Source organism: Anguilla rostrata, chromosome 12 (genome assembly GCF_018555375.3).
Source record: "Anguilla rostrata isolate EN2019 chromosome 12, ASM1855537v3, whole genome shotgun sequence".
Classification (NCBI taxonomy): Eukaryota; Metazoa; Chordata; class Actinopteri; order Anguilliformes; family Anguillidae; genus Anguilla; species Anguilla rostrata.
In genome coordinates this window covers 21785027-21801956 of record NC_057944.1, presented here as the reverse complement: position 1 = coordinate 21801956, position 16930 = coordinate 21785027, and the positions used below count along the sequence as shown (strand labels likewise).

The 16930-nt window shown below is 40.6% G+C and overlaps 1 protein-coding gene across 1 annotated transcript in view; it reads right to left on the bottom strand.

Annotated features, from left to right (window-relative positions):
• LOC135235769 (cGMP-dependent 3',5'-cyclic phosphodiesterase) overlaps window positions 1–11011 on the bottom strand; it is a 168389-nt gene extending 157378 nt beyond the window's left edge. The window contains exon 1 of the mRNA XM_064301586.1: window positions 10600–11011. Coding sequence (XP_064157656.1) covers window positions 10600–10667 — 68 coding nt within the window. The 5' untranslated portion in view covers window positions 10668–11011. The remainder of the gene's footprint in view (window positions 1–10599) is intronic.
• Window positions 11012–16930: the final 5919 nt, after the last annotated feature.

The window sequence follows — 16930 nt, the reverse complement described above, 5'->3', positions numbered from 1 at the left end:
GGGCCTCTGACCCTGAGAAGCGTAGAAGGGAACAGGTGGGCTCGGACACGGCTGTCATGCAGCACGCAGACATACTGTAGTGTATTATGACAGGGTTACAGGTCTCATTCCATGCCACCCAACAGTCATGACACAAGGAAGCCGCGTTTCCAAGGCAACCAAACGCCTCCAGCCTCCTCCACTAATGGAAATACATTTCCAGACTGACTGGAAGTTAATGACGGGCAACCAAAATAAAGGATATTTGATAATAGAGTTTTATTGAGCATGGAGCACTTAACGCTGTGAGAGCCACGATAAAATTTTATGAGAGAGGGGAACGGTAGAGGGATTTCGCCAAATGCTAAAATAAAATAGGAAAGGAGGAAAATCACAGATCTTGTCTTAAATAATCAAAAAGGACATAGCAACACTCGTTTTCACATGAAGGTTATTTGATAATGGTACAGCTACTTGCATCAGTTCAGATTCAATATTCACAGAGAGAATGTGACAACAGGGGGAAATTGAAACAATGGGTTGGATTTACAAATTTATGTCATAGCAATACGTAATAATGCATAAAAGCTTAAAAACTACTCTGAGCTGTGCTATATTTGCATTATAGCAGCTCCTAGTCTGTTCACTCAGTGATGCTCTTTTTCACCTCAAAGCTTAATTTGAAAAGCTTGTCAAAAAGAAAAGAGCGAATCTCTTAATCTATAGATTGTCTTGAAGCCCATTATTAAGTGGGTCAAATAATGCCGTAATTCAAAACTCAATTTATCTAGATTCTGACAATTTTTTAAAATTAAAAAACTGAAGTGGCAACAAACAGCATCAATAGACCAAAATATACCTGCTCCACAGCATGAATTGAGGAGCCTTGATTTTGTAGTTGATTGTACCGAGGGCCATGACTACATGAGAGCTACTCCTCCAGTCTGTTGCTTTTCCCTCCTTATAGCCCAGAGCAACAACAGCACAATGAATCAATGAAGCGTGGCTCTCCCTCCGTACTGTGACGGGGACAAAACGCCAAGGAGCTCCTAAAGAGATGCATAATGCATGACAGAGGCCACAGAGAAGAACACGGAAATACAATGTTTTTCTGTATTGGACAATTTCAGTCCAGTACTGATGTTGTGCCACAGGTATTAATTGCCGGCGTTTGTGGGTAAGGGGCACAGCGGGTGCATCAGATTTAATCAATACACTGTGCATGGAACACAGAGAGAGGGAGAAAGGTGTCTTGAAAGCTGCATAAATCTAGCCTTACCTACAAGTACAGCATGTAAGATCGACGTCAGTCAATATCAGGGGCTTTACCCGATCCAGCCATAAAACCCAGAGTGAAAAACATCAAAGACATGAGTACTTAACGTATCGATATCGTCAGCTGTGGGACTGAACAACATAGGCTTCCGAAAAGTCAGACACATAGGACAGTGAACTGTGTAAAATCAAACACTGATAGAGGTGTTTTTAATCTCATGGACTACATGTAGTCCGTATTAACTCATCACAGAGGCTCCCAACACATTGATTCAAATCAGGTTGTTGCAAAACCACCCTACACAGGGGCTTCACTGGCAAGGAAACACCACAAAACCTTATTTTATGACCATGAAATTTTAAGATAAAATAAATAAAAATATACACATTTCGATAAACAATGAACAAATTTAACAAATAAAAAATATCATTTTGGATGTGTGTATGAATTCACAGGATTATTTAGAATGTAGACTTTTCCATTCTAGTGCAGCAGGCATCTGGAAGGAGGGATTCGATTAAAACTGCCAAGGTGCCATTGATGAGCCTGACTTTTCAACACAAGAACAGAAGGAGAGGGGGGGACACCAGAGGGGGAGGAGGGGGATTATTGTAAAAGGTCAGGCAATTACCCATCACTGGGATCTCACTAACCAATTTCCACCAGTTAATTATTACACTTCCCACATGCTCAGAGACAACAGACAGCTATTCATCACTTTCTAAAGCTTTCTAAATCTGTCTTTTACCACCATGCCTATCTCACAGCATTACTTTCAGGACTGTATTTCTTTCTTACTTTTTTCAGCAATTCAGGTAGAAGTTTGAACTATACTGTAACTGTGTTTTAATGCCCAGGAATTTTGGTAGCCAGCACTTCTAGGTTGCCAGAAGTCAAAACATATTCTAAAAATGTAAATTTGTAAAAAATGCAATAGAGCACGTAAGTGTGTAACGAAATACATATTTGGTCAAGTCAAAGCCACAGATCCCAGGGATCAAGCAAATCAATATCAGCACCATTGCCATTTCAGTTCCATCTCACCCATCGATTCACAGATTAAAAAACGAAAACCACCTTTCTGCAGGGAGGGCCCCAGGCCTGATCCATGTAATGTAGGGAACAGGCCAGTGTGATGCCAACTCCATCCTTCCAGTTGACTGCCTCCCTGCAGCTTGGTGCTGGGTTTTTCCCCTGTCTCAGGATCAGCCGTGGTCTCAAAAACCTCTGTGTCAGGAGCCGTGGTGCTGAAGCCACCCAGCGCATGGAAGTCCCCATCACCATATGCCAGGGCCTGGTACAGTTTCACCTCATTCAGTATTCACAAGCATTCACTCACTTGCTCACTCAGCAAAGAGAGAGAGACATCGAGAAAGCAAAAAAAAAAAAAAAAAAACCACGAAAACACAAATACACCTAAACATCACATGCTTTTATTGCAAGCCGCGTTCAATAATTCACACGCAGAGGACAGGGAATCTTTCTCAGGGCTAGCAGTCTGGAAGCCTTAACATTGAGATCTGAATGACTAACCCCTGAGAAATCATGGCCATTAAATATCCCCCATGGGTTTTCCTCCACCTACCTGTCATTTGAAAGCCACTCCGGTTGCACAGTGTTCACAGTGCACGGACACACGCCTCCATTATTTTGCACCTTTGTTGTTGTAAGGTGAATTTTTTGCGACAAAAATAGACCAGTGGAAGAAAAAAAGCCACAAATGACACCTGCTGAGATGCAAAAGACATGTATGACTATACATACTCTTCTTTGGAAGAGTTCAATGCCCTGAAAAAAGGCCTGCAAGGGCACAGGTGCAAAACTGTATTTTGAGTCACAAGGAGTCCCGTGACATGATATTTCTTTTTTTTTCCGTCAGTGCCTCAAGATAGAAACATTCTGTGTGGGCTTTCACTGGCGTGGAGGATGGCAGCAAGTTTCTGGTAGAAGAGCGTTGGATGTGCACTTCTTTACAAAGGGTTTGAAGAAAAGGCTGAGAATCTCAAACTTGACCCCTTTCTTCAAAGAAAATGCCATTCTGTGGGCAGTGAGAAGGAGGTAGTTAGTTGTATTAGCTATTTTTCCCAGTGTAATCGCTAACTTTTACATGGAAGGGGAAATTAAAAAGCTGGAGGAAACCGAGGAATTGATTGCATTCTAAGTCACTATTCAGCTCTAATTGCTCTGAGACAAAAGGGATTTGTGTTATCACTTTCATAAATTCAGTTTTAGGGGGGATTGGAAATTTGCACGCATAAATGCATCAGGGCACAATTGTATCAAAGCCAAATGAAACTCATAACTGCATAAACTGCCAAACCCAAATCCTATCAATGTCTTTCTCAAGTTCCCTTTCTGTCTTCAAATATGTCTCCTGTGATCCAGACTGCCAGCAGCAACAGCTTTTTTAAATGACAGCTGACAAAACGTCCCCCTCCTGCACATCAGAGACCAACTGAAAGGAATTTAGATCTTCACTGTTGAAGTATGCTGGCTTCTGCGAAGAAATCAGCAACAACAGAGCTTACAACAAGCGAGCTGGCCCAAAACAGCAGCCACGCATCATCAAAGTACTACACACAACTTGTTCAGTAGAAGAAACTGTATGGATTGGGTTCATCAGCTACCTACTGTATACAGCACAACAGTTCAGAGGTCATATACTGTAGCATCTGTTACATGGTTAAAGACCAGGTCTGATTAGCAGAGGGCTTAGTGCCACTGCACAGCTGAGGCTGATTTGTGTGGCGATGGATGCCTCCCTCGACCTTGAATCAAGACATCTTTTTATCAGGAATCTAAACACAGAATCTCACCCTTGTTTGTTTTTCAGACATCTTTGTTTGTCAGCACAAATTGCAATGGTGGACGTTCTTAACATTTATGCCTGCTACAAAAAGAAGATATTGGAGCGTACTACAGCACAGTATGAGGTATAGGAAGTCACTGTATACAACTGCATCCAAAAACATACCAGCTACTTGAAGTTCACTTGCTTAATTCTCTAAATTTATGCAGTTCAATTAACTTAGACCGATGTACCAAAGTATCTAATCAACAGGATTTCAGTTTGGCAAGAAATATGTTATAACTTACAATTGAATGTTTCAGACCTGGCCAGTGTTGCAGATGAAATGTGCAAGTCTGAAACTCCTAATTGTTGTTGTGTTCACAATTATAACTATGTAAACATATTCTCTATGTTTACGGTTCAGCAGGTCAATTTATTGTTTTATTTTTTGCAAATATTATAACCTGAAAACAAATATTGAGTTATTTGGGAGAAGCATGAATTGGTAGTCACAAATCAAATCCACTCTAAGCACAAGCCATTACAGCCAGGCAAAACACACGCAAGGTAGGTTGCCTGTATTTGGAGTCGATAGTTGTATGTCAATCCCAAAAATGTATAACCCACTCCTAAATGAAACCCACTCTAATAAAAGTACTGTCTCTCAGAGATATTGAAATACAACAAATTCCATTATGTTGAAGAACAGGAAAAGGCCCTAGCATATGTTTGAGTGTGTGACAGTGCTACCATGTGTCAACAGCCTGTATAAAATGCTAAATATTGTATTATAAAAATGTGGAACAGCCTATCAACCAGCATAAACCATATGTCTTGATTTGTCACAGAACAGAAAGCCATAGCCGCATTGCCAACTGGGATGAGTCACTATTTTACTGGACAAGCTATACTGTTATCAAAGATAGATTGTGGTGAAAAAAACTGAAACAATAAGTACTTCCATTTCTTTGGCTTCTACAGGTGGTGATGGTTCGCCAAGCGGTAGCACAGGGCAGTCAAAGGGGCTCTGAAACTATGGTTCAGTCCCATCTTAAACGCATGGCTTTTTCAATGAGGACATATGGTAAATGGTAAATGGACTGCATTTATATAGCGCTTTTATCCAAAGCGCTTTACAATTGATGCCTCTCATTCGCCAGAGCAGTTAGGGGTTAGGTGTCTTGCTCAAGGACACTTCGACACGCCCAGGACGGGGTTTGAACTGGCAACCCTCCGACTGCCAGACAATCGGTCTTACCTCCTGAGCTATGTCGCCCCTGAGAAATCTGCAGAAAGCACAGCTATATACATATCAGTCACTGATATAGCTGTGCTTTCTGCAAGCAGATTTCTCAGAGACACCCATCGGCCAAGAAACCATCCAAAAAAGACCTCCACCAATCGCCATTCCTATTCAAATGGGCAGGCAGAAAAATGGATGAAAATAGACCCTTCTTTTAGCTCAGAGCCACACTGAGGTGAAAATAATGTGGAACCACCCTTGCAGCTTGCGAGCGCATTCTGATTATCCTGTGCAGAGAAATTGTTTTTTTTTTTTCAAAATTTGGTCTCGGCACTACTTGCTTCGACAAGAGCAGGCTGTTTGATTGATGTTGTATCATACAAGCACACATAACACTGTATATATGACATTCATCATACTGCATGTTGTTTTTTCACCCTGTGCCTTGGTAACATCTTGCAGAGACATTCAAAACAGACCTCCCTTAATTCTCCAAAAAATTACATGATCACACTCTATACAGTGCTTTATATTAAGTATGGCTTCCATCCATCTGATAAGCTTTACAGTGAAAGTTGGAATGGCTGTCATTCTCACTGTCTTAAATGTAAAAATAAGATAAATATACATTTTGAGAAATTGAGACAATAACCAAATGTTCTATGGAATAGCTAGCTAGCTCAATTAATTTACCTGGTGTGTGTGTGTGTGTGTTGTAGCATAGTGCATTTTAATACAAACTACGAAAACATATTCTGGCACAAAATATGCCGCAAGGCATTGTAAATCTTTCTTTAACTCATACCCAAGAAAACATTTGTTCAATTTGTTCAATAAGAATAAATTGATAACTAATCATGCTGTGATATGTAGCCTAATAGTTCAAATCATTGATTTGGATTTGTACTACCGTACGTTGTACGAAGGAATAACCTATTATTTATTCTGTCATTTGGTGACAAGGTAAGTTATGTTAAATTATTTATGTGCATTTCTTTAGGTATATTATCTCACCTGGTTAAATAATATACATAAAAATGAACTGTCACTTTGGCAGTGTTTCAATGTTTATTTCCTTTCTGTAAAACAACCATATATTTACTGTGTAAAAAAAGTTAAATCCAAAAGTGACATGCTCAATCTACTACCCACTGTCCTTTCATTTCTTAAGGCAGCTAACTTGGGGGCTGATCAGTGTCTTATCCTGTGAAGACACTGTGTTAGCAGCGATGACTGGGGCGGCCCATAATTCACCATCGTATCACCCAAGGAGGGAGGGAGCCAATCAGCAGGATGGCTGTGTCTCATTGTGCGCCTGGTGCCCACAGGCTGCCTGCACAAAAGAAAATCAGCATACAGCTCCAGCACTATGACTGCGCATGCACAACAGGGGGCCAGCTGGGTGAAAAGCAGGGGCAGAGGACGAGTGTGTATGATGTGTAGAATGGCATGGGCTTGCCAGCTTTCTCTTGGATTAATGGAAGAAATCGCAATGTCAATACTGACTTGGAAAATGGATTTGGAAATGTCCCTGCGCACAGCATGAAATGTTTGTTTTGCAATATTCTTGCAAAATGTTTGTTTTTGCTGAATCACATGGTTGCATGAAAAAGATCCTATGCAGAGTTTGTGACCACACTTGTGCATATGTATTGATTTATCAGTGCGGCAGGAGAGACTACAGCACTCAAGCCAATCTCATTTCAGAAGGCCGGAATAAGCAAAGCTGAAGAAAAACACACTCACACCATCACCTTCCAGCAGTAAAAATGCGTCATCCAAATCTTACTTGCATCAACTCCGAGGCCAAAAGTTCTGATGGACATTCAAAAAGATGTTCAGAATACCAGCATGACAAAGCATGTCCTTTAAATGCCATGCCTGCTGATATCAAATGTGGAGGACAAAGGGCAGAGAAGCCGGTGACCAAATATATGAGTCACACATCAATACCAAAACTCCATTGCTATCAAATGCAAATATAGGCCCCAGCTAATATTCACACAGGCACAATCCAGCAAATCTCTGGGACACAGTAACATCCCAACAGCGCAGGAATCATAAACTTGCCTTCAGAAAAAAGCTTCGTCTACTCAATTTCACCAAGAAATAGGAGGCTACTGAACCAAATAGGCATAGTAAATGGAGGCTGTTCTAATAACTTATGTGTTGCAGGTTTGATTGGCATCTGGGAAATGCCCATTGCGTCTGTGAGCAAGCAAGGTACCACAAAATGAGGACTATGCAAGTTGCCCTGGTTACCGATGTCTGTTAAGAAAATGGATAATGCAATGTAATAGAATTTCCCTCTACGTAATTGTGATGAACACTGATATTACTGCCTAATCGAAACCAGAGATTCAAAGCATTCACCACTGGTCCATAAACCTGCCCACACTTCATTCTAATAAAGAAGATAGAAAACCACACACACACACACACACACACACATACACCTTATCTTGTGTAGGCCTAACCTCCCAGTGAGCAAAAGCCAGAATCGATACTAGAGGAGTGGAAATCTTGGGTTAGAGATGTTTTGACATACACACACCACAATTTTAACCCCAAAGTTAACCCCAATACAGCTCAGATTTAGCCAAGCTATCCAGATATAGCTTGGCTACATCCTATGTGGGTAGAAAACGGGTTGTCATCTGAATGCCAAGATGGTGTTCAATCCAAAAACAGTATATGCCCTACCTAGTATATTTAACACCAGTTTAGGAAAACAAGTTTAGGTAAGCCAGGGTTGGGGGTTGTGATCATGTGTGATCATGAGAGTACAGCCCTCACCACCTCCTTTCCCTCTTTCCCTTTTTTCAACAGTTTGCCCCTATGTGGAAGAGACCAGGTGTGCTGTCAGATTGGCTAATCCATTGCTTCTCTGCACTGGATCAAAGAGGTCTATTGCATGAGTATCTCCACCCTGGGGAAGACACAGCATCCAAATGAAGGCTTACTGTAACTGAACTGAGATCAGCTTGCATGCTCAAAGTCAAAGGAAGATTTGAAGAAAGGAACATTCTGTCACTGCCCCTCATGGTCAAAGAAGCAGCTACCTTGAGGAGGGTCTCCAGGGAAAGGCCTTTATGCATGGTCAATTGGCTGTGACTGCAATTTAAGCACAATGGCTGAGCTTAGGCTGAATAGGTGGATGCACCCAAGTGTGTGTCCATTAAAATGTGCTTCCCCTTGGAAACGCATTTATCTCAGGAAAGAACCGCACTGTGAAGGTGGACCTCCTCTGTCACCACCCAATGTGTTTGTCTCCTGTTAGTGAATCATGGAGTTACACGGAGGAAAGTTTTACACCAGCAATGGGAAAATTTGAATCATATTACATTCTCCAGGACATTTTAATTATTTACGACAGACCAGCAGCATGGAAGGTTAGGCACTGAGCAGTATGCTGGTATTTTTGTAATAGATAATGGTAGCACTGCACATCACTACTTGACATTATTGATTGGTAACAGCCTTTGTTACCATTTATGCTCTAGCTAATATTTTGCATATACTCAAGCTGAATATTTTGACTATCTGCAAAAACAGCTTAATTTGGTGCCTTGTTCAAGAAAAGACCATTTCTATCTCCAGAAACATGTCAAATACTCTACCCATAATTCCACTGTGATACTCCTGAATAACAGAAATTCCAGGGTGAGTTGATTTTAGCAAATACTCAGAGCTCAATGCACACACAAAAATGTATACAACAAAATGAAAGCTGAGTTTCATAGTGATTGGTGGGATAGACGATGACCTTCTCTAACAAAAACATATGATAATAATAGCAGGCCAATGAAATCATCTCAGCTGAAGGCCCCTCATCACAGAGGGTGGTTATGAGGATTCAGTCGTGCTGCTCTGAGTGACACTTGGAGCGAAATGCAATATTACCAACCCCTGATAGACATGTGGGCTGGAGGTCTCTCACTGACTCATTTAGGCAGTATTGTCCCTCTCCCCTACACTCCTCAATAAAGCATAATCTCATAGGGACAGGGTTTAGAGGGTGCAAACTGAAACTGGGAAGGATATCTTTGATTGTCTCTGATTGACACTTCTAATTTGTAGATTCTCACCGCAGATAAGGCAGTACAGTCCTCAAACTATGTACATGTAAACAGGACTCATGGGCACTGCACAGCAAAATGTTCAGTGTAAAATCAACTCTAACAGTGTCCATTCTCCTAATCGACTCAGTGTCATTAAAACAAATTTAAGTTAACACTAATAATTATACTATACTATGAGTGAAAGAGGCAGAGCAATTGTATGTTTTTCTGATACCTTCCCCCACATATTGACAAGTGATTTATTAGACACTAGGGGTCAATTTCAGTGTGCTTAACTGGAGATTAAACCTCAGGTGTAAACCCAGACCACAGAACTACATTAAACTGGAACAGTAATCCAAATATGTGAAATACGGATTAGCTGTTCCAGTTGTAATTCAGTTCTCTGGTCTAGGGGTTTAAACCTGAGGTTCAGTGAGGCCCTGTGAGTCCAATGTACAATTCACAGACTGCATTCAGTTTGCATTCCACAAAGCATGCTGTCTATAGTTATTGACAGTATGGTCGGTAAATTGTATATAACTTAAGGTCATTGCTACCATTTCTGTAGTAAGTGCAAGTGGTGCTATCAAATAAACGTTGCCTTTACATGGCCATGCAGTTGTGTTAAGCTTAGGACAGTTTATGTTCATTCAGCTGTTCCAAGACAAGTTATTGTAAGTTGAAAAACATTCATTTAACAAGGCAACCATTTAAAATCATTTTAAATGAGTAACCTAAATGGCAGGCACATTTCTGACCATTATAGAAATCACGTGGCGCTTGTCAACAAGAGTAGAGCTTTTGAAGTTAGCCTACTGGTTGAGAGACATCGCTGTGGTAATGACCGGCTTCAAAGCCTGCAACGCTACGGAGATAAAGCAGTGATATTTACCGTTTAAATTGAAAGCAGATCGTGATCTGTCACTTTAAAAACTTTGTTATAGTCTGTATCAGAACATTTGACGAGCATATTGCATTGCATATTAGGATGTTTGTTGTCCTTCACAATTCTTAGCTATTCAATTTAGCTAGCCAGAAGCGAACACGAAACATTTTAATTGCTATCAGTCTTTATCCCATAATCAGAATTGAGCAATCGCAACAAATGCGCGACGAATGTAGCCCATACTTAACGAACGTAAACACGCAGAGACTGTACGCATTACTACAGCCTTCTTAACAGTATATAATTATGGGCTACATTAAAGCACGATGGTCCATCGTAAACTGCCACGGGGACACTTACATCTCTGATGTTGCTGGTTGGTATTGGTGGCTACGGCACAGAAAAGAATGTCCACAAGCCTGGCCCATGTCTCATGATGCCTCTTAGAAGCCGGTTCCGAAAGAGTTCAGCCTCATCCGCGGGGCCGCAAGTTGGAGTCTGTTCCGAAGCGTGTCAAGTGTTGAATGTGACAGGGCAATGAGTGGGTTTTGTTTTCTATGCGGATGGGTGTGTGTCTCTCTCTCTCTCTCTCTCTCTCTCTCTCTCTCTATTTCTTACTCGCTTTTGGTAGTAGGAGTGGATTGGCTGTGCAGTCGAGGAGATACTAATAGGCTACAGCATCTCTCAGACATGCGGACAGATACGCGCACACGAGGATACACCTCCCTAGAAACCACTGGCTTGAGGCTGATCAATGTCGTAGCCGGGTGCGTTTTCTAGGTCAGATGGCAAACAGCTGTGACAGTTTAGTTCGTCGTCTTGACGGGATGCTGCCATTAAGAACAATAAATGGGTTACTACAATGCAGTGCCTTCGTAAAGTTTTTACCACTATTGATTATTTCTCATTAACTTTAATTTATTTTTATCCCAAATTTATAAAATGTTAAAATGAAATAATGCATTTAGGGTCTTCATAAATATATTAAAAATAAAATCCTGAAAATGACAAAGATTCACCCCCTTTGTATTATCAGCCAAAATAGAAGTCAGGTGTATTCCCTTTTCTTGAGAGTGCATATTAACAAGGTCCACCTATGTTGATTTCTAGTCCTCCTGTGTTCACTTGCATGATTGCGTAATATCACTGACTATGTGAGGTCGAACAATTGAAACAGCAGGTTAGATCAGTTACACTTTGTTTGGTAGGTTATGTTTCACTTATTGATTATAAATGCACCTCTGTGCATTCTTGATGATATTGATTTTTTTCTATTCCTAAGAGTAACAATGATGTTCTCCACTACTATACCTCGCTCTGGATAAGAGCATATGCCAAGTGATTGTAATGAAATGTATACACTCTCACTGCCTGTGCAACTTTATAGATTATAAAATATCATTAAAATATTGACAAAGTGAGTACCGTCCTTAAATCCATTGTGACAAAACTGGAAAAATATGCCAAAACCCAGGCACCTCCAATATCAGACCTTCCTACCAATATCAGACCTTCCTACCAAACTGAGCAAAAAGACAAGAAGGGCAATTGTCAGTGAAGTGACTAAGAGGGTGAAATGGGAGAAACTGTCCAGAGGTCAACAATCTCTTCAGCACTTCACAGATTTGGCCTCTTTGGGACAGTGGCTAGACAGAAGCCCCTTCTGAGAAAGACCAACATTAACTCATGCCTGGAGTTTTCCAGAAGCCATTTGACAGACCCCTGAGACATTCTGGAGGAAGATTTTGTGGTCTGATGAGACTGAAGTTGAGCTCTTTTGACTGAAAGCAATGTGTTACGTTTGGTACAAATCAAACACAGCTCATCACCCAGGTAACACTATCCCTTCCATCCAGCATGGTTATGGCAGCATCACGCTAATGGGTCGCTTTTCAGCAGGAGGGACTGGAAAGCTTGCTGACATCAACATTGATGGAACAATATACAGATACATCCTTGAGAACCTGTTTCAGTCTGCAAGGGATCTGTCATTTAGGGCAAAGGTTCATGTTTCAACAGGACAATGGCTCAAAGCCCATGGCCTAAACTACAAAGGAACGGTTTAAAAACAAGAAGGTCAGAATTCTGGAATGGTCTAACCAAAGCCCAGACTTAAATCCCATTAAATCTGTGTTATGACCTGGAAATTCATGTCTATCAACAGAGTTGCAGCAAATTTCTATGGAGGAATGAGCAAAAAATTCCAAAATCCAAATGTGAAATTCGTATACATAGCAGAGAAGAATCTGAACTGTAATTGCTGCCATAGGTCATATGATTTTTTCTGTTAATGAGAAAATGTAAATCTTTCATTGAATAATATTATTTTTTTGCATCATAATTGTGTTGAATATATTGCATTAGTGAAGGGGAAAATATTTCACCCCATCACAATGGTGCAACAGGACAAAACTTTTAGAAGACATTGTATGTCATCACTGCTCATATTTCATTATTACTCTGATTTAATTATGTAATTGTACACTATATGTCATCCATATTTCAGGTCACTTGACAGTTCATGTGCAAGTTGCTATTGCAAGTTCAATGTGTTAATTTCATATTTTTTGTGAAAAATCATTAGCGAGGTAAAGAGAAATAATGGATTTGAAAAAGACAACTGCTAAACACAGGCTTGTGGGTGGCTACAGCACTGATTGTTGGTGCAGTGTTGTGTTCAATAGCCCAGAATCTTCACCATGCCTATCCATGCTCCCAACACAGCATGTTCTTGTGATGTGACCGTAACAAACTGTTCATATCACTGCCCTTACCCCCATTCCACTCCACCCCAACTCCACAACAATGATAATTTCTGTATCAGCTTTGTCTGAATGTTGCACAGTATCAGATTAACATGTTTTCTGCAGAGGCTGCACAGGCTTTGAATGCACAGATTCAAATGTTGTGAGACTTAACTGAGCTGCAAAAGGCAACTGTGAAGCTGTGTTAAACTGCCACCTCCATAGCCACATGTTCCAACTCTTCCTTCTGACCCCAAAGCATGTCTCCAGGCCAGATATTCTCTTTCTCTCTCCTTACAATTCACAATAATCTCTTTTATATGTCTGATCTCTGACAAGAGGTTTCAATCCCGTGTCCTCAACTAAAATACTTTCTTCTCCAAAACACCTTGAGGGTAATTCTGAACTGTCTATGTTGAAAAATTCTAAGTGCATTTTTGATAATTTCCTAGAGATCTACACATCCACACTTCCAGAGGCACAGATACATGCAGTCACATCCACATATTCCATGCAATCAAACACACCATGAAGTTCTCTGCGGCCTGTGCACAGAGGATCTACACACAGCTTCCTTGTCAGTAGCTGGAAAGAAATGAGTTATGTTGCTTTCCTCTTACAATACACACACACACACACACATTAAATAACAGTTATGAAACAATACTTATTCCATTACTCAGTTGCTTAGCTGACATCTTTGATTAAAAAAACTTTTATTTATTTATTTATTTATTTATTTATTTAGGATTCCCATTAGCAATACACAGTGTGCAGTTAATCTTCCTGGGGTCAATATTTGTCAAATTACAGAGCAGGATGACAGCATTATTAAAGCAATGACTGCCTGACCTGCACAGTCATCACTAGACCACATCCACAACATCATTACTGTTCAACAATGAATGTTTTACATTTTCTTTACTAAATGAAAAGCCCCTTGACCATGTAAAATAATTTGTAAGCAAGTAAGTAGAGGGTGACCTGTGAATGTATGCAACTTATGCAAAATGGTGTTCAGTTATAAGGTGATAAATCACATCAGAACATGCTGTTGATATCAGGTGTGTCCAATCTGCTCTGAAATGGGTTGCTATGAGTGCAGATTTCTGTTGTAGCCAGAAATTCAGCTAAGTAACTAATATGTAATATAAGTAGAATCTGAGTGTCTCAGTGCTGGGCTAAAACAAAAGCCTGCACCCACGTCAGCCCAAAAGATTGGACACCTTACTGGGGCGGCACGGTGGTGCAGTGGGTAGCACTGGCACCTCGCAGCAAGAAGGCCCAGTGTTTGAGTCTGGACCTTCTTTGTGGCGTGGTTTCCCCCGGGATCTCTGAACTTCAGTTTCCTACGTGCAGGTAGGCTAATTGGACTCTAAATTCTCCATAGGTATGATTGTGTGAGTGAATGTGTGTGTGCCCAGCTCATGTACCGCTTGTGGCAAATGAGCTGGATAGTAGTGTTCATTGCTCAAGCGACTCCTGTTGGCTCTCTGCGCACGTTCATGACTGGGTTTCCTCCAACCCCACTCTGCGTGTGTGCGGCTTGAACCGCACTCTGCGTGTGTGCAGCTTGTGGCTGCAGTGTGAAAAGAAGCAGCTCGCTGACACCATATGTTTTGGAGGAGAACCGCAAGTTGTCGCAAATTAAACATCTAAAATTTGGGAGGGATTGGAGATGGCAAATTTTAAAGAAAAATGTTGAGCTGTGCTATGTCTGTGCCCTCAGTCATGAAGTTAAGTCCTGTGTTTTGCTTACATTGCTCTTGTAACTTTCGGAAGTGATATTACCGTGATTGCCTTCCCTCTCTCACGCTGACCCTTGATGTTAGGTTGACTGGGAAAGGGGTGCAGATCTCACAGAAGTGCGTGAACAACTCCTGAATTCTTGAGGTCCTGAACTCCTATTACAGTGCATGATGTTCAGCCTTGGTGACAGGACCAGGAATTCTGTTTCTAATTTTGGATCCAATGCAATATCCTAGCTATTTCATTACTTTCAGTTCAAAGGAGAGAAATCTCAGATAAGGTTTAACGTCAACAAGAGTTTATTTAAATTTAGTCTTTGTCTCTTCCCACAAAGAAACTATGGATAGTGATTAACTGGGTTAACAGGGTATAGGGAGTTTCACCAAACTGTACTTTTAAGCTGCTTTGAGCCACCCATTTTTGCAAAGATTTGGAAAATAAAAAAACAAATTCCATTCTGCCAAATTTAAATGAACATTAAACATACTACCATGAATCCCACATAAGATCTAGAAGAGAACTGGCATCTATCTGGCGCACAGCTGGTAGATTAAGGCCCCTTGAAGTTCCCTGTAACAGAAGGCAGTGAGGAGCAGAGATGGCTTTCTTACTCAGTACCGCGCTAATCCCATCTGTGGACTGTTCCGTTGTGTTTTGCGGTAACTTGTGCCTCAAACAAATACTGGTATTAAAGTGAACAACACACAGATAGCTTCATGAGTCCTCTCAGGAGCAAGACGAGACAGAGCAGATTACAATAAACTGTCACATTTTAAATCAGACCCTATCCTTGGATTTGTTGCTCAAAATGCATACAAGTGCAAAGGCTGTGAAAGAATTGCAAATAGCGCTACTTTGGCTCCATTGCTTATTCATATACAGTAGAATTGTGATCATTAGACTTGCATACATTATTATAAATCTTAATTGATATACATGCTCATTTGTCTGTAGTAGATTTGGGTTCTACAAATTTCTATGTCCATTGTGAAAAATTGTGTGCTCTCATTTTACTTGAGATATTGGGTTTTAAAATAGACGTCAAGACCCTGGGAATTGAGCTGTTGGCCAACTACCCTTAATAAAATTAAGGTGAATAAACTGAGTAAAATGTTGCGTTCCATTTCAAACTTAAATTGATTTGCTTTCCCATCTGTTAGTTTCTGTTATGCTCAAAGCTGTAAAGATCGGAGTCATCAGAGATTTTTTATTAGATGCACAGTCAATGAATATTTTCCTCGGCATCCTCCACAATGACAATGTGCCACCTGCATTGGCAGTATGGGGGCTGCAGTTAACTTGTGAGAGGCTCTGATTAGGCCATGAAGCCTAAACAAGGTGTGTGTTACTGCACATATAATAGCAAATATAACAACTGTAATTGTCAAATACTGAACCCTCAAAATATCTTGAGTGATTTAGTACACTGCAAAATGTAAGGTCGGCATAAATAATTCAAGTACTTCATACTGCAATATAAGCAACCCACTTAGAATAATTGAGAAGTCAGACACATCCCTTCTTTTCATGTGTGAGCTGTCATCCTTGTTGTTGGTATCAAAAAGGTCTGCATTTCAAAGCAGTAATAGGGAGCCAAAACTACAATATTTTTCGAAACCTGTTTCATTCCGCCATGTTGCCTATAGCAGACAGCCTCCCATGAACTACATCCTCTCTCCTGCATTGAACTGATATACACTTCCATAAGTGTAACCACATTCTATCGTAATAAAGTAAACAAAATTGCTCAAGGAATATTACCTCTGCAAAAAAAAAAAAAAAGCTTACATCATGAATTTAGGGATGAACTAAATGCGTTTTTTTTTTAGCTTACCACGCATCATTGTGAGATGCGGTATCTGCAATACAACTACTGTTTTATTTTTTAGTGAGTACGCAGACCTGCAATAGGAAACACATTGTTAAGTCAAAAGATCTGTCTGTGACCCTGTATTTTTCACCAGGGTGAGGTAAAGGTTACCCGTGTTTGTCACGGCAGCGGGAGAATTTCAGAACGCTCCACTTTCAAAGAGCGCCTGTTTCCATATGGTGCATTTCTCTTTCTTTCCCCGCTCTCTGTACCCCTTGACCTCCGGTTTGAATTTGTACTTTTTGTACTCAGGATTCTTCAGGTAGATTATGAGCCTGCACCAGTTACAGAGCAGGCTAGCCTGGGAGAGAAACTGCGCAGTTCAGCA